Below are 22,528 nucleotides of genomic sequence, written 5' to 3'. Positions count from 1 at the left end.
CTGAGGGGCTAGTTTGAATAAAATATAAGTGCTTCTGTTCTTCTTTCTTTAAATATTTGTTCAAATTGTGGTTGGAATTCTCTTCTAGTTCATACAGCCTTCCATCAGGGACTTCGTTCTTAATGCTTTCACCAACTCCTTAGTCCTTGGCAGTCAGCTAGGACTTCTGTGGCAACTTATTTTTACCACAGAAGGCAGGATTTCATCAAAGAGATCAGTATAGCATCATTGGAATTCAGGCTGTAGTAGATTCAGACCTGGGTTCAAGTGTCACTCTTATCACCTTGCGGAAAGTATTTAACCTCTCTAAGCCTCTGCTTCCTTATCTACAAAGTGGAAATACTAATATTTACCTTAGGCTTGGCTGTGAGTATTAGTGAGGTTATGAATATAAAACAATCAGTACATTGCATGGAACATTTTAAACATCTAGTAAATCTTACCTGTTATGAAGATAAGAGTATAAGCAAAAAGCTGCCAGAGAGGAGGGATACTTAAAGGCAACTCTTATAAGATCCTATTTACCCTCCAATATGAGTGAACGAATAAAAATTATGCTTGAAGATGTTACAAGGGAAGAGACTAAACGATCAGTCAAAAATTTAGTGATTACTATGGCCAGTGAAAGTGAAAGTGTTGTTCAGTCGTGTCTGACTTTGTGACCCCCATGGACTATAGCCCACCAGGCTCCTCTGTCCATGGAATTCTCCAGGAAGGAATACTAGAGTGGGCTGCCATGCCCTTCTCCAGGAGATCTTCCCAACCCAAGGATCAAACCCAGGTCTCCCAAATTGCAGGCAGATTCTTTACCGTCTGGGCAAGGAAGGGAACAATGACAGGCATGACCCTTACCTTCAAGAGTCTTAAGAGATTAGTTTCTCTTTCAGTAAAACTTCAGTAGCTACTGCTATAAGGACGTGGTAAAAATAAATAGGTGAAATTCTGAAATAATGAGCCGTAAGAAATTGCAGTCCTATGTTCAGATGGGTGAAAATCTGGGACAAAGGTACTATAAGAAGTAAAAAGGATCACTGCTGCTAGAGTATTACTCTGGTTCTGTTTCAAATTGGGAAATGTCAGAGAAAAACAACCTTTCTAAAAATAATTTAAATGGAAATTAGAATGTGGTTGACTCAATGTATTTCCATTTCATGGTTCAGTTCAGTTCAGTTGCTCAGTCGTGTCCGACTCTTTGCAACCCCATGAACCGCAGCACGCCAGGCCTCCCTGTCCATCACCAACTCCCCGAGCTTACCCAAACTCATGTCCATTGAGTCTGTGATGCCATCCAACCATCTCATCCTCTGTAATCCCCTTCTCCTCCTGCCCTAAATCTTTCCCAGCATCAGGGTCTTTTCAAATGAGTCAGCTCTTTGCAGCAGGTGGCCAAAGTATTGGAGTTTCAGCTTCAACATCAGTCCTTCCAATGAACACCCAGGACTGATCTCCTTTTGGATGGACTGGCTGGATCTCCTTGCAGTCCAAGAGACTCTCAAGAGTCTTCTCCAACACCACAGTTCAAAAGCATCAATTCTTCTGCGCTCAGCTTTCTTTACAGTTCAACTCTCACATCCATACATGACCACTGGAAAACCATAGCCTTGACTAGACGGATCTTTGTTGACAAAGTAATGTTTCTACTTTTCAGTATGCTGTCTAGGTTGGTTATAACTTTCCTTCCAAGGAGTAAGTGTCTTTTAATTTCATGGCTGCAAACACCATCTGCAGTGATTTTGGAGCCCAGAAAAATAAAGTCAGCCACTGTTTCCCCACCTATTTGCCATGAAGTGATGGGACCGGATGCCATGATCTTTGTTTTCTGAATGTTGAGCTGTAAGTCAACTGTTTCACTCTCCTCTTTCACTTTCATCAAGAGCCTCTTTAGTTCTTCTTTGCTTTCTGTCATAAGGGTGGTGTTATCTGCATATCTAAGATTATTGCTGTTTCTCCCGGCAATCTTGATTCCAGCTTGTGCTTCATCCAGCACAGCATTTCTCATGATGTACTCTGCATATAAGTTAAATAAGCAGGGTGACAGTATACAGCCTTGACGTACTCCTTTTCTTATTTGGAACCAGTCTGTTGTTCCATGTCCAGTTCTAACTGTTGCTTCCTGACCTGCATATGTTTCTCAAGAGGCAGGTCAGGTGATCTTTTATTCCCATCTCTTTCAGAATTTTCCAGTTTATTGTGATCCACACAGTCAAAGGATTTGGCATAGTCAACAAAGCAGAAATAGATGTTTTTCTGGAACTTTCTTGCTTTTTAGATGATCCAGCGGATGTTGGCAATTTGATCTCTGGTTCCTCTGCCTTTCCTAAAATCAGCTTGAACATCTGGGAGTTCATGGCTCACATATTGCTGAAGCCTGGCTTGGAGAATTTTGAGCATTACTTTACTAGCATGTGCTGCTGCTGCTGCTGCTAAGTCACTTCAGTCATGTCTGACGCTGTGTGACCCTATAGACGGCAGCCCACCAGGCTCCCCCGTCCCTGGGATTCTCCAGGCAAGAACACTGGAGTGGGCTGCCATTTCCTTCTCCAATGCATGAAAGTGAAAAGTGAAAGGGAAGTCGCTCAGTCGTGTCCGACTCTTCACGACCCCATGGACTGCAGCCTGCTAGGCTCCTCTGTCCATGGGATTTTCCAGGCAAGAGTACTGGAGTGGGGCGCCATCGCCTTCTCCGTTACTAGCATGTGAGATAAGTGCAATTGTGCAGTAGTTTGAGCATTCTTTGTCATTGCCTTTCTTTGGGATTGGAATGAAAACTAACCTTTTCCAGTCCTGTGGCCACTGCTGAGTTTTCCAAATTTATTGGCATATTGAGTGCAGCACTTTCACAGCATCATCTTTTAGGATTTGAAACAGCTCAGCTGGAATTTCATCACCTCCACTAGCTTTGCTCGTAGTGACGCTTCCTAAGGCCCACTTGACTTCACATTCCAGGATGTCTGGCTCTAGGTGAGTGATCACACCATTGTGGTTATCTGGGTCATGAAGATCTTTTTTGTATAGTTCTTCTGTGTATTCTTGCCACCGCTTAATATCTCCTGCTTCTGTTAGGTCCATACCAGTTCTGTCCTTTATTGAGCCCATCTTTGCATGAAATCTTCCCTTGTATCTCTAATTTCCTTGAAGAGATCTCTAGTCTTTCCCATTCTGTTGTTTTCCTTTATTTCTTTGCATTGATCACTGAGGAAAGCTTTCTTTATTTTTTTTTTTTTTTTTGAGGAAAGCTTTCTTATCTCTTCTTGCTTTTCTTTGGAACTCTACATTCAAATGGGTATATCTTTCCTTTTCTCCTTTGCTTTTCATTTCTCTTCTTTTCATAGCTATTTGTAAGGCCTCCTCAGACAGCCATTTTGCTTTTTTGCATTTCTTTTTCTTGGGGATGGTCTTGATCCCTGTCTCCTGTACAATGTCACAAACCTTTGTCCATAGTTCATCAGGCACTCTGTCTATCAGATCTAGTCCCTTAAATCTGCTTCTCACTTCCACTGTATAATCATAAGGGATCTGATTTAGGTCAAACCTGAATGTTCCAGTTCACAGAGTGCCAACAAATATCTGTATAGTCAATGCTATGGTGTTCCCAGTGGTCACATATGGTTGTGAGAGCTGGACTATAAAGAAGGCAGAATACCAAAAAATTGATGCCTTCTAACTGTGGTGCTAGAGAAGATTCCTGAAAGTCCCTTGGACAGCAAGGAGATCAAACCAGTCAGTCTTAAGGGAAGTCAACCGTGAATACTTGTTGAAAGGACTGATGCTGAAGCTGAATCTCCAGTATTATGGTCATCTGATGTGAATGGCTGATGTGAATGGCTGTTACGAATGTCACTGGAAAAGTCCCTGATGCTGGGAAAGACTGAGGGCAGAAGGAGAAGAGGGTGTCAGAAGATGAGAAGTGGATGGCATCACCAATACAATGGACATGAACTTGGGCAAGCTTCAGGAGATGGTGAGGGACAGGGAGGCCTGGTGTGATGCAGTCCATAGGGTCTGAGTCAGACATGACTGGGCAACTGAGCAACAACCATTGTTCAAAACCATGTAAATCACCCCAAAGAAATATGCAAATAAATTGTGGTACTGATACCATGTCATGACTAAAAATCAGATTTTCAAAGACTAAATAATGAGAAGTTGCTTTAAGATAAGTGAAAAAAAGCAAACATTGGAAAAAACAGAAAATAGAAAAGTGTATAATATTACAAAACAATATTAATACAGTATGATATTGGCATAAAAACAGACACATAGATCAATGGAATAGAATGGAGAGCACAGAAATAAACCCACACGTATGGTTAATTTATGACAAAGGAGTCAAAACACACTGGGAAAAGATAAATGGAGTTGGAAAAACTGGATAGCCATATGTAAAAGAGTTTAAAACTGGACCAGTATCTTATACCATGCACAAAAATAAATGGATTTAAGACTTGAAACCACAAAACCCTAGAAGAAACAGAGGGTAAGGTGCTTGAAATTGGTTTTGGCAATTTCTTTTTGGATTTTATACCAAAAGCAAAGGCAACAAAAGCAAAACTAAAGAGTGGAATTACGTCAGACTAAAAAGCTCTCTATGGTATAGGAAACCATCAACAAATGAAAAGGGACCCATAGAATGGGAGAAAACATTTGCAAATCTTATATCTATTAAAGGGTTAATATTCAAAATATATAAAGAACTCATAAAACTCAACAGAAAAAAAAAATCCAATCAAAAGATGAGCAGAAGAAATGAACAGACATTTTTCCAAAGAAGACATACCAATGGCCAACAGGTACATGAAAAGGTGTTCAACATCACTAATTAGCAGGGAAATGCTAATTAAATCCACAATGAGCTAACATTTCACACCTGTTAGAATGGCAGTTAACAAGGAATAACAAGTTTTCATAGGGATATGGAGAAAAGGGAACCATTGTGCACTGTTGGATGCAGTCACTACGAAAAATAGTATACAGGCTTCTCAAAAAATTAAAAATAGAACTACCATATGATCCAGCAATTCCACCTCTGGGTATTATCTGAAGGAAACAAAACCACTATCTTGAAAAGATACCTGCATCTCCATGTTCCTTGTAGCATTATTTGCAATAGTCAAGAAATGGAACAGAAACAACCTAACTGTCCATCAACAGATGAATGGATAAAGAAAATAAAATGAGAATATTTTATACACACACACACACATCTTTAAAAGAAGAATATTTACCATTTGTGACAACATGGATGGACCTTGAGGGCATTGTGCTAAGTGAAATAATAAATGAGATAGTGAAAGGCAAATACCGTGTGATATCACTTATACGTGGAATCAAAAACTCATAGATACTCCACCAGATGGTGGTTGCCAGAGGCGGCGAGGAAAGGGGCAATGGGTGAAAGTAGAGGAAAGTATAAACTTCCAGTAATAAGATAAATGACAGTGTCTTCCTGGCCCCTAGCTGACTGGGCCCCTTTTCCTGCAGTGCTCTTGAGTCTGATATTGTGGGACAACTCACCCCCACCATGGGAATGAGCTCATGGTAGAGTTTTGCCAAGAGAATGCACTGGTCACAGCAAACACCCTCTTCCAACAAGAAGACCCTACACATGGACATCACCAGATGGTCAACATGGAAATCAGATTGATTATATTCTTTGCAGACAAAGGTGGAGAAGCTCTATACAGTCAGCAAAAACAAGACTGGGAGCTGACTGTGCCTCAGATCATGAGTTCCTTATTGCCAAATTCAAACTTAAATTGAAGAAAGTGGTTTTCTAGGGAACACCACTAGACCATTCAGGTATGACCCAAATCAAATCCCTTACGATTATACAGTGAAAGTGAGAAATAGATTTAAGGGACTAGATCTGATAAGAGTGCCTGATGAACTATGGATGGAGGTTCATGACATTGTACAGGAGACAGGGATCAAGATCATCCCCAAGAAAAAGAAATGCAAAAAAGGCAAAATGGCTGTCTGAGGAGGCTTTACAAATAGCTTGAAAAGAACAGAAGCGAAGAGTAAAGGAGAAAAGGAAAGATATACCCATTTGAATGCAGAGTTCCAAAGAATAGCAAGAAGAGATAAGAAAGCCTTCCTCAATGATCAATGCAAGGAAATAGAGGAAAACAATAGAATGGGAAAGATAAGAGATATCTTCAAGAAAATTAGAGATACAAGGGAAGATTTCATGCAAAGATGGGCTCAATAAAGGACAGAAATGGTATGGACCTAACAGAAGCAGGAGATATTAAGAAGAGGTGACAAGAATACACAGAAGAACTATACAAAAAAGATCTTCATGACCCAGATAACCACAATGGTGTGATCACTCACCTAGAGCCAGACATCCTGGAATGTGAAGTCAAGTGGGCCTTAGGAAGCATCACTACGAGCAAAGCTAGTGGAGGTGATGAAATTCCAGCTGAGCTATTTCAAATCCTAAAAGATGATGCTGTGAAAGTGCTGTACTCAATATGCCAATAAATTTGGAAAACTCAGCAGTGGCCACAGGACTGGAAAAGGTTAGTTTTCATTCCAATCCCCAAAGAAAGGCAATGCTAAAGAATGCTCAAACTACCGCACAGTTGCATTTATCTCACATACTAGTAAAGTAATGCTCAAAATTCTCCAACCCAGGCTTCAACAATATGTGAACCGTGAACTTCCAGGTGTTCAAGCTGATTTTAGGAAAGGCAGAGGAACCAGAGATAAATTTGCCAACATCTGCTGGATCATCTAAACATCAAGAGAGTTCCAGAGAAACATCTATTTCTGCTTTGTAGACTATACCAAAGCCTTTGACTGTATGGATCACCACAAACTGTGGAAAATTCTGAAAGAGATGAGAATTCCAGACCACGAGACCTGCCTCCTGAGAAACCTGTATGCAGGTCAGGAAGCAACAGTTAGAACTGGACATGGAACAACAAACTGGTTCCAAATTGGAAAGGAGTACGTCAAGGCTGTATACTGTCACCCTGCTTGTTTAACTTATACGCAGAGTACGTTATGAGAATGCTGCGCTGGATGAAGCACAAGCTGGAATCAAGATTGCCAGGAGAAATATCAATAACCTCAGATATGCAGATGACACCACCCCTATGGTAGAAAGCAAAGAACTAAAGAGCCTCTTGATGAAAGTGAGAGGAGAGTGAAAAAGTTGGCTTAAAGCTCAACATTCAGAAAACTAAGATCATGGCATCTGGTCCCATCATTTCATGGGAAATAGATGGGGAAACAGTGGAAACAGTGTCAGACTTTATTTTGGGGGGCTCCAAAGTCACTGCAGATGGTGATTGCAGCCATGAAATTAAAAGACACTTACTCCTTTGAAGGAAAGCTATGACCAACCTAGACAGCATATTAAAAAGCAGAGACATTACTTTGCCAACAAAGATCTGTCTAGTCAGTGATTTTTCTAGTAGTCATTTATGGGTGCGAGAGTTGGGCTATAAAGAAAGCTGAGCGCAGAATTGATGCTTTTGAACTGTGGTGTTGGAGAAGACTCTTTGAGAGTCCCTTGGACTGCAAGGAGATCCAACCAGTCCATCCTAAAGGAGATCAATCCTGAATATTCATTGGAAGGACTGATGTTGAAGCTGAAATTCCAGTACTTTGGCCACTTGATGCAAAGAACTGACTCATTCAAAAAGACCCTGATGCTGGGAAAGATTGAGGGCAGGAGGAGAAGGCGACGACATAGGTTCAGATGGTTGGATGGCATCACCGACTTGATGGACATGAGTTTGAGTAAGCTCTGGGAGTTGGTGATTGACAGGAAGGCCTGTGTGCTGCAGTCCATGCGGTCGCAAAGAGTCAGACAAGACCGAGTGATTGAACTGACTAATAAGATAAGTTCTGGGGTATAATGTACATCACAGTGACTATAGTTGACAAGATCCTATATTTGAGAGTTGCTAAGACTGAGTGACTGAACTGAACTGAAGAAAATCCTAAAATTAAAAATCCCAAGAAAAAAACAAAAACAAACTATGTGTGGTGATGGATGTTAACTAAAATTGTTAATCATTTTGCAACATCTATTAAATCATTATGTCACCCACCTAAAACTAATACAGTGTTACATGTTACTTTTATTTTAGTTTTTAAAAGTGTGTAAAAGAAACCAAAGTTACTCACTGATAAAGCTGGATGGTGAGATTAGAAGTAAATTTATTTTCTTCTTAAAACTTGCTTTGAATAAAATAAACACCTCAAAGAAAATGGTTCAGGCTCTTAAAACACTTGGGATCCATGGTGAATTAGGTTTTAATTTAACAGAAGTCACGTTAAAAATCTCTTAGTTTAGGTAAGCTACCACAAAACAGATACCAAAACAAAAAGCAGCAACTGAAAAGGGGAAATTTTTCAATACTAATTTAACTCATATTGTTATAGTATAAAATTATTACGTACTGCTGCCTACAAGGACTACATACAGGTCAATAGATAACTTCGATTCATTACTAAGGTGCATAGATCTGCCATATTGCTAAATCATACCTTGAGAATAGCTATAAGCTTGAGAAGTATCAACTATTTTGTCCATTGAGAATGAGTTGTGTGATTCCTGAGAATGTTTCTCCACCACCTCTAGTGTATCACTGGATGAAGATGATGATGAAGACAATCCCAGCCTAACATATCTTCCTTTTTTACCACATAGTGAACAATCTACCGGTGTGGCACTAGGTCCCCGGGGCAGTTGAACTTCATCTCTGTTGTAGTTTCTAACAGCTCCACTGTGATGCACAGAGCGTTCTCGTTGCCATATATAATGGGTTGGAGCAATGGCCATAACCTATAGTGGAAAGCTTTCTTTTAGAATTTTTAATAAGATTTTAAAATTTAGTTAAAGAACAAAAATTATAACTTAAGAAATGCTATCTCTAAAACTAGATCTAAAAAAATGTTTTAAAAAAAGCATCTCCAGATAGGGCAGTATTACCTATAAAGTGATTCATTGCTCAGATCCTTAAGATAACAATTGGTAGGATATTTAAATTATTTCTAACAGGAAATAGAACTGAAGCAACTTTCCAGGTTTTGCTCAGATATTCTAGGTTTGGGAAAGATAATGCCCCCCAAATAATACATCATTCTTAACTTTGGAATGTATTGGGTTGAGAATATTTTTAATTGAGGTTTCCACCTACGTATGTTTATCTTAGCATGTTTGCAATAGCAAGAGATATGGTAAATGAGAACACAGGTAAGTTGCTTAACCTCTCTGTACCTGTTTCTTGTCTGTAGTATGGAGAGAATAATACTGTCTATTTTAGCAGGTGTTGCAAGTATTAGATGAGGAATTATTTAGAAAGTACTGAAGATTCTACACTACATGTCAGACACTGTTCTCTAAGGTGTGTTAGATAAGGTACTGCCTTTAGAGTCGGGATAGACTTAGTTTCTTATCCTGGCTCTGCCACTTGCTAGCTGTATGATGCTAGTTACTTAACCTTTAGGAGCCTCAATTTCTTCATATCTAAAACTGGGGATACTATCTGCTTCATAGGATTGTCCTGAAGGTTAAATATGTATAAAATCCTTATCACACAGTAAACATCTGGCCAATGAAAGCAAATGATAGCCATTTAAGAAGACAAGCTAGGGAAATGTACCTACCTGCTGACCTCATGGTGTCTAAAACTTCAAAACAGAATGTTAGATAGAATGTTACTTCTAAACAAAAAAAAATGTTTAGTTGCAGTTATCAATGACCCAAGGTAAATTAGAATTGTAGAATTTGAGAGCTAGACAGTGCTTTTAAAAAATATTTAAGTTTCTGGACAAAACTATAATTCAAAAAGATAGACAGTGCTTTATTAATTGCCTAGTCAAGTGATTTTTCAGACTGGTTTGAGGAGCCCTTGGTTTCACAGACAACGCTGGGGATCCCAGGAGGAGCTAAGGGAAGACAGAGAAGCTCGGAGAACCTCAATTTGGGAGATCATATAAAATTCTTTTGGAAAGAAGCTTTTGTTGTTAAGAATGAAAACCCTAACTGCACCCCCCACCCCCAGTCCCGGTTAAAGCCAAATCCCTCAGAAAATAGGGTTATTGCAGTTATTGTCTCATTCAAGGCAATGAATAAAGAATACTAGCTATGCTAACTTTATGACAGTTTCTTTTAATTTTAAACTTTTTATTTTGTATTAGGGTGTAACCAGTTAACAATGTGATAGTTTTAGGTGAATAGCAAAGGGACTCAGCCATCCATATATGTGTATCCATTCTCCCCCAAACTTCCCTTCCATCCACAGTGCCATATAACTTGAGCAGAGTTCCATGTAGCTATGCTAATTTTTAAAGTGTACTTTAGGATTGGATTTATTTTATAATCTACTTCTTAAATCCTTGAAAAAAGTTTTCAACCAAAGACACATAATTAAAGTTATATATCTTTTAAAAGGCAGAATAAAGATGTTAACTGTAAAGATATATATTTCTAGGACAATGTAAAATTTGTTAAGAAATACACAAGGTGAGGAAGTAAAATGTCAATTTTCCTTATTCCTTCCAAATTTGTCTATAATTTTTCCTCAGTATTTCTCTATTTCCCATATCTGGAATGGCCTTTCCCTTTATTTGTCTTAGCATTGCTTTTCCTTCAATGCCTGGCATAAATCCCACCTTTCTAGAAACTCCAGGTTTCAAATTTTGTTTTATTGTTAATCCTATATTAGGACTCAGCATATAAATGTTAGTACTCAGATATCTTTTTATGCATGTAACCCCTTCTGGACAGGAACAGCTTCTTGTACATTGCTCTCTCAAATGCCCTCTCCACAAATGTGAAAGTGAAAGTTGCTCAGTTGTGTCTGACTCTTTGTGACCCTATGGACTATACAGTCCATGGAATTCTCCAGGCCAGAATACTGGAGTGGGTAGCCAGCTCCCTTCTCCACAACAGTACACAGTCATTAAATATTTCTTAATGATAGATGAAAATAAGAAATTAAGAGGCCACTGACATTACTAGCCTTCAACAATATAACTTTTGTAGGAACCCTACAGCAAAGTCTAATGAAGAGAGCAGAGGGAACTATGAAGTAAAGGGAACTCTGAAGCAAAGGGCACAATATAGATGATTTGATATTGTTCTTTCTGCAGTAAACTAGGCATCATAGTCTCTCCACATGCTAACCCAGAGAAGTGCAGGCAAGTGCACACTCTTTTAAATATATATAAGGTCTACATATATTTTGCACACATATTAGAATGTTACAGTGATAACAACAGTGAATTAAAAAGAAAACTGTACCAGTCAAAAAAGCAAGATTTTGGTCTTAATTCTATTTCGTTCCTATGATCTTAGGTAAATTAATTGCATTAACTTTCTGAGCCACAAGGCCTTTTCTATATAAGGAAATAGGTCACTTAGAGTTATCAAATTCTACAATTCTATGAAAGTGACTTCTCTGAAGCATCGGTAGCACTTGACCTATCAGAAACATTATCCTAGTTTTTTTGTTTTTTTTTTTTAACTTCATCTCACTCTTCTGTTATTTTTAGTGATCTCTTGGTGGGGGGTGGAGGTGAGCTTTAGTGAGTTTTTAAAATTTAATATTTGGCTGTTTTTCTCTCTATACATTGTACTTCTCTGTGATCTCAAGCGGCAGTATAATATAAGGTGTTAAAAGCAATGACTCTCGAGTTAGACTGCCTAGGTTTGAATACTGGTGTGCTGCTTTTCTAATTGTGTGACCTTGGAGAAGTCATTTAGTCTCTCTGTGCCTGTTTCCTTATCTGGATTACCTAGTTAGCTGTAAGAATTGTGAGAGTTAACACATGTGCAGTACTGAGACCACTGCTCAGAAAGTATTAACATTACTTTCATTGTAGATCTTTTATCTACTACCAAACTTTAAACATCACTTAATGAAATGACAGATGTCAGAGAACACAGAACATTGGGAAACCATCAGATGTGAAGTCAAGCTCTGTTCTGCCGTTTAACTATGTATGATCTTGAGCAAATTTCAACCTCCGTGGTCCTCAGTTTCATCAGTTATAAAATGAGAATGCTACAATCTTCAAAAGCACTTTTGTGAGGATAAGAAGCTAATTTAAATGAAAATATAAATTTGTAAAGCACAATGCTAATGTATAGTATAATTATTGTAAGCCAGTTTGTAGCTAGTATTGTAACTTGCATTTATTTTCAGATACGTGACTAAAAAATCGGTTGGCAGTGTGCCAGTACTGGGCTCTTAGTAACAAATGCATAGAACACTTAACTAAATTTCTTAGCATGTATCCCCACCCCCCACCCCCCCAAAAAAATTATATATCTGGATATCTGGATAAGGGTCAGTGCTAAGGCTACTCAGTAAAGAATTGTTCCATAGTCTTGTTTACTTTTAATGTTTTTTTATTGAAGTACAGTTGATTCACAGTGTTTCAGGTGTACAGCAAAGTGATGCAGTTGTACACTTTCTCAGATTATCTTCCATTATTGATTATTACAAGATACTGAATGGAGTTTCCTTGTTATATAGTAGAGGTCCTTGTTGGTTTTCATGGATAAGAAAATATGAAAAAGAAATGGAAGCTTCAAGTTTCATTGTGTCAGTCAGTTGTATTTACTGAGTACTTACTATAAGTCAGGCACTGTTCTAGATACTGTACACGTAATAAGGACAGAATAAAGACCCTCTTGGGGACTTCCCTGGCAGTCCAGTGATTAGGACCTAACACTTTCACTGCCAAGGGCTCAGGTTCAATCCCTGGTTGAGGGATCTAAGACTCTGCAACCTGCACAATGCAGCCAAAAAAAAAGAGACCTTCTTGGAATTTGTATTTAGTAGGGGGAATAGACATCAGCAAGGTAAGTAAGTAAAATAGAGTGTTATACAATGGCTAAGTGTTGTGAGGAAAACCAGGAAAAGGAGTAGAGAGTAATAGAGGGATGTGTACTACTTGCTATTTTACCAGCTTTATTGAGATATAACTCAGATATCATACAATTCACTGGTTTAAAGTACAGAATTCAATGGCTTTTGATATCTTCAGGGTAGCACAATGATTACCACAATCAATTTTAGTACATTTTCATCACTTCATAGAGAAGGCAGTCACACTCCATTCCTCCCTCCCTTCAGCCTCAGGCAACCACTTTCTATGATTTTGGATTTATGTATTCTTCAGAGCTGATGTAAATGAACTACGTGGCTCTCTGAGGACTGGCTTCTTTCACTTGCATAAGGTTTTCAGCATTCATCCACTTTGTAGCATGTATCGATCCTTCATTGCTTTTAATTGCCACGTAATATATCATTGTATTGATATTTTGTCTATCCATTCGTTAGCTGCTGGACATTTCAGTTGTTTTTACAACTATTGACTATTATGAATAAGGCCGCTTGCTATAAACATTCCTGTTGAAGTTTTCAAAAAATATCTATTTATTTTTGGCTGTGCTGAGTCTTCATTGCTATACGTTCTCTAGTTCCAGCGAGCAGGAGCTACTCTCTAGTCGTGGAGCATGGGCTTCTCACCGTGGTGGCTTCTCTTGTGGCAGTGCACAGGTTCGAAGGGCACGTGGGCTTCAGTAGCTGCTGCTCCTGGGCTGCAGAGTGCAAGCTCAGTAGTTGCAGCACACGAGCTTAGTTGCTCCATGGCATGTGGGATCTTCCTGGACCAGGGATCAAACTGGGATCCCTTACATTGTAAGGTGGATTCTTAACCACTGGACCACCAGGAAAGCCCCATGTACAAGTTTTTGTGGGAACACAATTTTCATTTCTTTAGAGTATAAAACTAAGAGTGGAATTGCTGGGTCATATGGTCTCTGTTAAGCTTTTTTGAGGAAGTGCCAGACTGTTAAGCAACTAAATGATTTTACACTCCCACCAGAAGTGAAAGTTCCAATTTCTCCACATCCTTGTCAACATGTTATTATCAGTCTTTTTTTTTTAAATTGTAGCCTTCCTCGTGCATGTAAAGAAATATCTCCTTGATTTTGATTTTACATTTTTCTGATGGCTGTTGAGCATCTATTCATGTGCTTTTTTGCCCATCTGAATATCTTTTTTGAAGAAATGTGTATTCAGATCTTTTGCCCTTTAGAAAACTGGGTTGTCTCTTTACTTCTGAGTTTTAAGAGCTGTTTATATATTTTAGATACAAGTACCTTATAAGATAGATGATTTGCAAAGATTTTCTTCCCGTTTCTGGGCTGTCTCTTCACTTTCTTAATGGTGCCCTTTGAAGAACAAAATTTTTAAATTTTGATGATGCTCATTTTTTAATCTGTATTTTCTATTCTTGCTTGTGCTTCTGGTTATTACATCTAAGAAACCTAATCCAAGGTCATGAAGATTTAACACCTATGTTTTAAGAATTTTATAGTTTTTAGATCTTAAACATAGGTCTTTGATCCATTTGAGTTAGTTTCTATATATAATATGAAGCAGGGGTCCAGGTGCTTTCTTTTGCATGTGGACATCCAGTTGCTTCAGCACAATTTGTTGAAAAGATTATTCTTGCCCCACTGAGTTTTCTTGGTATCCTTGCCAAAAGTCAATTGAACATAAATTTCTGGACTCTTCAATTTTTATTCCATTGAGGGAGATACTATGCAATATAGGGCGGTAAGGAATGATTTCTCTGAGGTGACACTTAGCAGAGTTCTGCATGAAGTGAGGAAGTGAAGCATACTAACTAATACCTAACTAATAGGAATGGCAAGTGCAAAGACTCCAAGGTGGGAGCGTCCTTGATGAATCTGAGGAATAGCTAGAAGGCCAGTGTGGTTGAAGTGAAGTGAACAAAGCTGGGAGATAAAGTCAACGAAATAAGGGAAGAGAGCTGGCAGACCATGTGGAGCAAGATAAGGATGTTGACTTTTGCTCTGTGAGATGAGAAACCTCTGAAGGTTTTTGAGTAGAGGAGACATGATTTGATTTCCTAAAAGATTTACTCTGGCTGCTATGAAGAATACACCATAGAGAGAAAGACTGTGAGGGAGTCTATTTGGAAAGTTATGGAAATAGTTGAGGCAAGAGATGACAAAGTAGGGTTTAGTGGCGGAGGTGAGAAATGGTGGGACGCTGGATATTTCTTTAAGGTATAGATCTGAAAAAAAAAAACAAACCTAGGGTGACAGTTTTTGGCCAACAACTAGAATGATGAAGTTACTGTTTATTGACATTATTAAGATTGTAGGAGGAGCAAGTGTGGAGGTCTGTGTAGGAGAATAAAAAACTCAATTTTCAACATGTTAAGTCTGAGGTATCTACTAGATAATGAAATATGAAGTAGGAAATTAGATATGCCAATCTGGAATTAGGGGAGAACTCTGTTAGTTCTCAGTGCTGAAGCCTTGAGAGACTGAACTTTTCTGTAAATCCCACTGACATTTTCAGTGTCAGTGAAATGAGTGAAAAAGTCAGTGAAAAATCAGTGAAAAAGTCATTACAACAACTGACTTTTCAGGTGTCTAAAACACTGTAGTCTTTTATAAGCCACATCATTCTCTAACAGTCTGGTGCCAGCAACCAAGGTAATTCCAGCTCCAACGGAATAAAACTGTTGTAGTTTAAATGTGAGTCATTGTATTTTAGGAGTGGTGGGCAGTCTACCATGAGGAAGCATTGCCTATCCTGACCTCTTGCCTCCAGTGCCTCCTCCAATGCACTTGGCTGAGTGTTCCATGGAGCCTGAAGCATTTACTTTGATAAAATCAGAGTGTTCAAATAAGGGCACTATCATACCAAGGATGGCAACAGGTGCACAAATTACCCACTCCTGACCTGGGGAAGCTGTGACAAAAAGTAACAAGACAGGAATTTTTCAATGCCCTGTAATTGGAATGAGTCCTTTAAATTCATTAATGAAGATCCACTAATGGAAGGGAGGTAGTCGTACATACTCATCCTTTCATATTTTTCTACTGAATATAATCATGTGCTGTACAGTCTTCTAAGTTATTTCTGAATCTTTGCATTTCTCCCAATATTCAACAATTCTAATTTAATCCAAAACCATGTATAACTTCTATAACTTCATCTCATTAATAAATATAATGAACAAGATTAGTTCTGGACAGAGTTCTGTGACACACCTCTAAAGTCTTCCCTCAGGTTAGACACTAATCCATTATTTGGCTTCTCTGGCCTGTAGTCATTAAACTAGATATGACTTCATTTAATTACAGCATTATCTGCCCAGACTTTTCTGAACTAGTTCTGGCTTATATTAATTAACTTAATTACATGAACTAGTTACTGCCTTCCATTAATTTTCTACTCTAATATTTTTAGTTTGAAACATTAACCTTCTTTACTGAAAACCAGAACATCAGATAAAATGACTGATCTTTTAATTTAGTGTTTTTCTGCTTTACATTAATAGAATCTGTCATCAAGGAAACTTACTTTAGGTATGCTATATGAACAGAGGTATAGTTTTAAAGCTTATTTAAATTTATTTAAATTTTAATACCACACTGTTTATATTTCAGCCTTGTGAATGTGAAATTTTGATACTTTAGTGGAAATTATTTAATAGAAATTATTATTCAGCTCCAATGTTATTACCCTGAGGTACTTTGGAATGCGCACACTATTTCTTCCTAATATATTGGTGATCTTTTAGAGAAGAGAAATACACTAAAATAAAAATACTTTCTATGGAAGTAGGCTGTTCAGAAAAAAAGAAATGACACTTTTAAATTATTGTGCTATAAATTTAAAATATCAACATTTTAATATACAAGTTGTACTCATGGTAATCATCAAGGTTAGCAGCTTACCCTTCATTTACAAAAAATGAAGCATTAGAAGCACATTGAAAAACAAGACAGGGAAAATTACATAAAGAGAAGACAGAGATTATATGTATAAAGCATTTAAAAATCTTACCTCCTCACAGCATCGCCTGCTTACAATAGCCCTATAGTCAATTCTATCCCAGAGTTGGTCCCTTAACTTTAAGAAGTCAGGGAATAATTTTCTCCAGTTTTTCCCTAAAGCCCATGGAAAAATTTCATATTTGGATTCTTCTTCATCTTCTTCAACTGTATTAGCAAGATACCTAAAAAAGAAGACCAACAACTCAAAAAAGAAATGAGTAAAGGACAGGAAGAGAGTTTACGCACATACAAAAAAATCCAGCTTGTTTATAAACACGGTAACAGATATTCAAGCCTTATGAATGATTAAAGAAATGTATATAAAAATTAGAGATACAATGAATTTTACATTGTTGAGTTCTGGATATTTTTATATTCCTATAAATTTTGAGTTTTGCTCTAGGATGCAGTTATTGAAACAGTCTGATCCTTTCAAGTCTTGATTTGTCAGATGGATCTGGAGCAATGTTCAGTTTGGGGCTAATTACTCCCCACTAGGGCAAGATGTTTCCAAGTACCCTACTCAGTACTGAATTATTCAGTGTGAACTGGAAGTTTTTTCAGCCTGGCTGGTGTGAACAGGCACTATTTGAGCTGTGGGCAAATGTTAGCACTGTGTTCCCTCTAACCTTTTCTTATGGTCTTTCTCTACACTCAAATACCTGAGGGGGATTAGGCATGCACAAAAGTAGGAAAACAGGACAGATAAGAAGAATCATCATTAGCCAATCAAAACTGACTGATATATGGTAGAAGCAACAGACAAAGACACTAAAACAGTTACAGTTATTCTAGATGTTCAAAAGGACAAGTAGACACATTGAAAGTATACTTCTAGAGATGAAAACTTTGTGTATAATGAAAATTACACTGAGTGAGGGTAACATCAGATTAAATGTCATGGAAGGAAAGATTTGTGCACTGAAGACATAGCAATATAAACTATCCAAAAGAAACATAATGAGAAAATGAAACAAAAATAATGAAGAGCATTAATAAGCTGTGAGACAACTTCAAGTAGCTTAATAAAGGTGAAACTGGAATCCCTAAAGGGTGGTGGGTGGACAGAAAAAACACCTGAAGAAATAATTACTGAAAAATTTTGAAATTTGATGAAAACTATAAACCCACAAAGAAGCTGAATAAACTCCAAAGCACAAAACATATAGAAAATTACACCAAAACATATCATAATTAACTGCTTGCTGCTACTGCTGCTAAGTCGCTTCAGTCGTGTCCAACTCTATGCTCTATCTTATAGACGGCAGCCCACCAGGCTCCCCCGTCCCTGGGATTCTCCAGGCAAGAACACTGGAGTGGGTTGCCATTTCCTTCCCCAATGTATGAAACTAAAAAGTGAAAGTGAAGTCGCTCAGTTGTGTCTGACTCTTAGCGACCCCATGGACTGCAGCCCACCAGGTTCCTCCGTCCATGGGATTTTCCAGGCAAGAGTACTGGAGTGGGGTGCCATTGCCTTCTCTGATTAATTGCTTACGGCCAGTGATATAGAGAAAATCTTAAAAGCAGTCAGAGAAAAAAATAGACACATTAAATTATACAGGAATAGAGATAAGGATGAAGCAGATTTCTCACTGGAAACAATGCAAGGTCCATAGATGATTTTCTAAGAAAAAAAAGGCAACTTGTAATAAAAGGATTTACAAAACATATAAGGGAACAAGGCAGAATGAACAGAAACAGGCTGTGAAGTGTGAAGATACTGGAAAAATAGACAAACACCCAATAAAAGGGGGTCTTAAAGCAAACAGAAAGGTAGGCAAATGATCCCAAGTGGAAGGTGTGAGATGCAAGAAGTAACAGTAATGAAAGATATATAAATATGTGGGTAAATCTAAACAAATGTTGAATTTATAAAACAACAATAATAATATCTAACTTTTTAGAGAGCATCATGTAGAACTAATGGAATTGTAAGATAAGAGAACAGAAACTGGGTCTTGTAATTAAAAATAACTAGGGTAATTGCTGAAAGAATAGGTGTAGAATGTAAGATTTCCAAAGAAGTAGAGGAAAAAAGGTGTCAAAGGTAAAAATTTTTAAATCTCAGTTAAAAAAAAGATAAAAATGGAGGGGAAAGAAGAAAGAGAAAAAAAATGCAATATTTACAAAGTACACAACAAGATGGTGGGAAAAAATGCAAATATATAAGAAACAAGAGTATTTTTTTCTGTAGTGAAAGTGAACTACAGCTACACATATCAATAGAAATTAGTCTCAGAATAGTATCATAAAGCAAATGAAGGAATTTACAGAAGACACGTACATATAATTTTTATTGTATAGCCCCCAAATAGGAATAACCAAATAATATATTATTTAGAGGTATATACATAGAATAAAGGAAAGCAAAAAAATGATAACTTGCGGAAGGAAGAGGCTCTAATTGGGAAACTGTGCTGTGAGCTTCTAAGATTCTGGTAATGTTCTATTCTTAAGTCAGGGGTACATGAATGTTTGTTTTGCTTTTATTCTTTCACACACACATACATATACACTCCAATCACTCTTCTGTAGATATTTCATGTTAAAAAAATTTTAAAAGCACACATGGAAGTGTGAGTACATTTCTATTCATGTAACATACATACTGGTTCATATATAGAAAATTATTTCTAGACAGATACATATGAAACTGTTAATTATCCTTGAGGAAGGAGATCAAGATTTTGAGATACGAGAAGACTCACTTTTAATTGTATACACTCCTATGTAGTCTTTTTAACCATGCACATATTCATATTTGTGTGTGTGTGTATGTGTATCTCAGCTGTGACCGACTCTGTGACTCCATGGACTGTAGCCCACCAGGCCCCTCTGTCCATGGGATTTTCCAGGTAAGAATACTGGAGTGGGTTGCCATGCCCTCCTCCAGGGGATCTTCCTGACCCAGGGATCGAACCCAAGTCTCTTGCATCTCCTGCACTGGCAGGCAGGTTCTTTACCACTGGCGCCACCTGAAAAGCACCCATTCATATTTAGTTACATTAATATGAGTAGTTACATGTTTTTATTCTCCCTTAAAATAATTATATATTATTTTATATTATATGTACATTATTAATATCATAAAGTACCTCATTACTAAACTCAGTTATTCGAGTCAAATTGTGTCCTTTGTGAAATTACATCAAGTAATTTCTCACTTTAGTATCCCTAATAATTGTTAGTAAACTGTAGATAGAGTTGGAAGAGGTTGGCCCCTTTCATGCTTGCTGATTATGAAAAATCTATAATGCACATATTGAGTGCCACACTCAGTACACCAGCAAATTTGGATAACTCAGCAGTGGCCACAGGACTGGAAAAGGTCAGTTTTCATTCCAATCCCCAAACAAGGCAATGCCAAAGAATGTTCAAACTACTGCACAATTGCACTCATCTCACACACTAGCACAGCAATGCTCAAAATTTTCCAAGCCAGGCTTCAACAGTACATGAATCTTGAACTTGCAGATGTTCAAGCTGGATTTAGAAAAGGGAGAGGAACCAGAGATCAAATTGCCAATATCCATTGGACCATAGAAAAAGCAAGAGAGTTCCAGAAAAACATCTATGCCAAAGCCTTTGACTGTGGAACACAACAAACTGTGGAAAATTCTTAAAGAGATGGGAACACCAGACCACCTTACCTGCCTCCTGAGAAATCTGTGTGCAGGTCAAGAAGCAACAGTTAGAACTGGACATGTGACAACGGACTGGTTCCAAATTGGGAAAGGAGCACGTCAGGCTCTATATTGTTCACCCTGCTTATTTAACTTATATGCAGTGTACATCCTGCGAAATGCCAAGCTGGATGAAAACAAGCTGGGAGAAATATCAATAACCTAAGATACGCAGATGACACCACCTTTATGGCAGAAAGAACTAAAGAATCTCCTGATGAAAGTGAAAGAGGAGAGTGAAAAAGCTGGCTTAAAACTCAACATTCAAAAAACTAAAATCATGTCATCCAGTCCAATCACTTCATGGCAAATAGATAGGGAAACAATGGAAACAGTGACAAACTATTTTAGGGGGCTCCAAAATCACTGCAGATGGTGACTGCAGCCATGAAATTAAAAGATGCTTTCTCCTTGGAAGAAAAGCTATGCCAAACCTAGACAGCATATTAAAAAGTGGAGACATTTCTTTACAAAGGTCTGTCTAGTCAAAGCTATGATTTTTCCAGTAGTCATGCATGGATGTGAGAGTTGGACTATGAAGAAAGCTGAGCACTGAAGAATTGATGCTTTTCAACTGTGGTGTTGGAGAAGACTCTTGAGAGTCCCTTGGACAGCAAGGAGATCCAACTAGTCAATCCTAAAGGAAATCAGTCCTGAATATTCACTGGAAGGACTGATGCTTAAGCTGAAACTCCAATACTTTGGTCACCTGATGTGAAGAATTGACTCACTGGAAAAGACCCTGGCGCTGGGAAAGATTGAGGGCAGGAGAAGGGGTCGACAGAGGATGAAATGGTTGGATGGCATCACCGACTCAATGGAAATGATTTTGAGCAAGCTCCAGGAGTTGGTGATGGACAGAGAAGCCTGGTGTGCTGAAGTCCATGGGGTTGCAAAGAGTTGAACACTTCTGAGCAACTAAACTGAACTGAACTGATAACACACTATGGTACAGAGGAACCTGGTAGGCTACAGTCCATGGGGTCACAAAGAGTTGGACATGACTGAGCAACTTCACTTTCACTTTTCAATATTGTATTAGGACCACATTATGATTCCATTCCACATTAACAATTTTTCAGGGTCCATGCAATGAAATGTCTGTATCTTACACATGTAAGTTGTCTTCTAATTTGAAATAGATTTTTCTTGGAGCAGAGTCCATTTATATTGCATAGGGTTAATTATGTTTATTCAAATAAAGAATTAAGAAATTCTACGTTAGCCATTGAGGTATGCAAAAAAAGTAAGGTACACGTTCCTTGCCTGTAAGGAGTTTACAGTCCAGTAGAAAAGGTAACATGAAAAAAATACTGGAGTAAAAAATAATAGTAGAAGTTCAGAGTGTTAAAAGAATATATAGAAAATAACTTGAAAGAGAACTGTGGCTGAGAAAATATTTAATGAGAACTATTGAGTTGGGTGGGCTTCCCCTATGGCTCAGATTGTAAAGAATCTGCCTGTAATGCAGGAGACCCAGGTCTGATCTCTGGGTCAGGAAGATCCTCTGGAGAAGGGAATGGCAACCCACTCCAGTATTCTTGCCTGGAAAATTCCATGGACAGAGAAGCCTGGTGGGCTAGTCCATGGGACTGCAGAGTCGGACACAACTGAGCAACTATCACTTTACTTCACACTGAGTGGGGTTATATCAAAAGTACAATTAGATATAAAAATGGAAATTATGATTCATGTTACTTTTAATATGAAGCTTATAATACAACATGCAATAAAACCTGACATGCTACTACACAGTGTAAGCTAACAAAGTGCTTTGCTGGTAATAATTTTACAAAGCTGGTCAAATCCAATTTTGGGCATGTGGTTCAATTTAAATAAAGTTTATTTTGGCTTATTTTAAATTCTCAAGTGAGAAAAAAACTACAAAATATATATTGCATCAATATACCGATATAATACTAAAAGACACATTAAAAGCAATACAGCTTAGTGTCAAATGGCTGGATTTGGCCATTGGCAAATCACA

General features: G+C 37.9%; 1 protein-coding gene across 3 annotated transcripts in view; it reads right to left on the bottom strand.

Moving 5' to 3' along the window:
- The window catches only part of SPDYA (speedy/RINGO cell cycle regulator family member A), a 47,140-nt gene that overhangs the window by 15,157 nt on the left and 9,455 nt on the right, over positions 1-22,528 (bottom strand). For 2 of the 3 annotated variants that reach the window (XM_015094276.4, XM_042245935.2), the window contains 2 exons: positions 16,869-17,040; positions 8,506-8,803 (listed from right to left, as the gene is read on the bottom strand). In XM_015094276.4, the coding sequence (XP_014949762.1) occupies positions 8,506-8,803; positions 16,869-17,040 (470 nt within the window). Of the gene's footprint in view, positions 1-8,505; positions 8,804-12,358; positions 14,210-16,868; positions 17,041-22,528 lie in introns of those variants that run through there. The other variant, XM_060413835.1, reaches the window with a different exon arrangement.

This window comes from Ovis aries, chromosome 3, assembly GCF_016772045.2.
Source record: "Ovis aries strain OAR_USU_Benz2616 breed Rambouillet chromosome 3, ARS-UI_Ramb_v3.0, whole genome shotgun sequence".
Lineage (NCBI taxonomy): Eukaryota > Metazoa > Chordata > Mammalia > Artiodactyla > Bovidae > Ovis > Ovis aries.
This window is presented reverse-complemented; position numbering and strand designations above follow the sequence as displayed.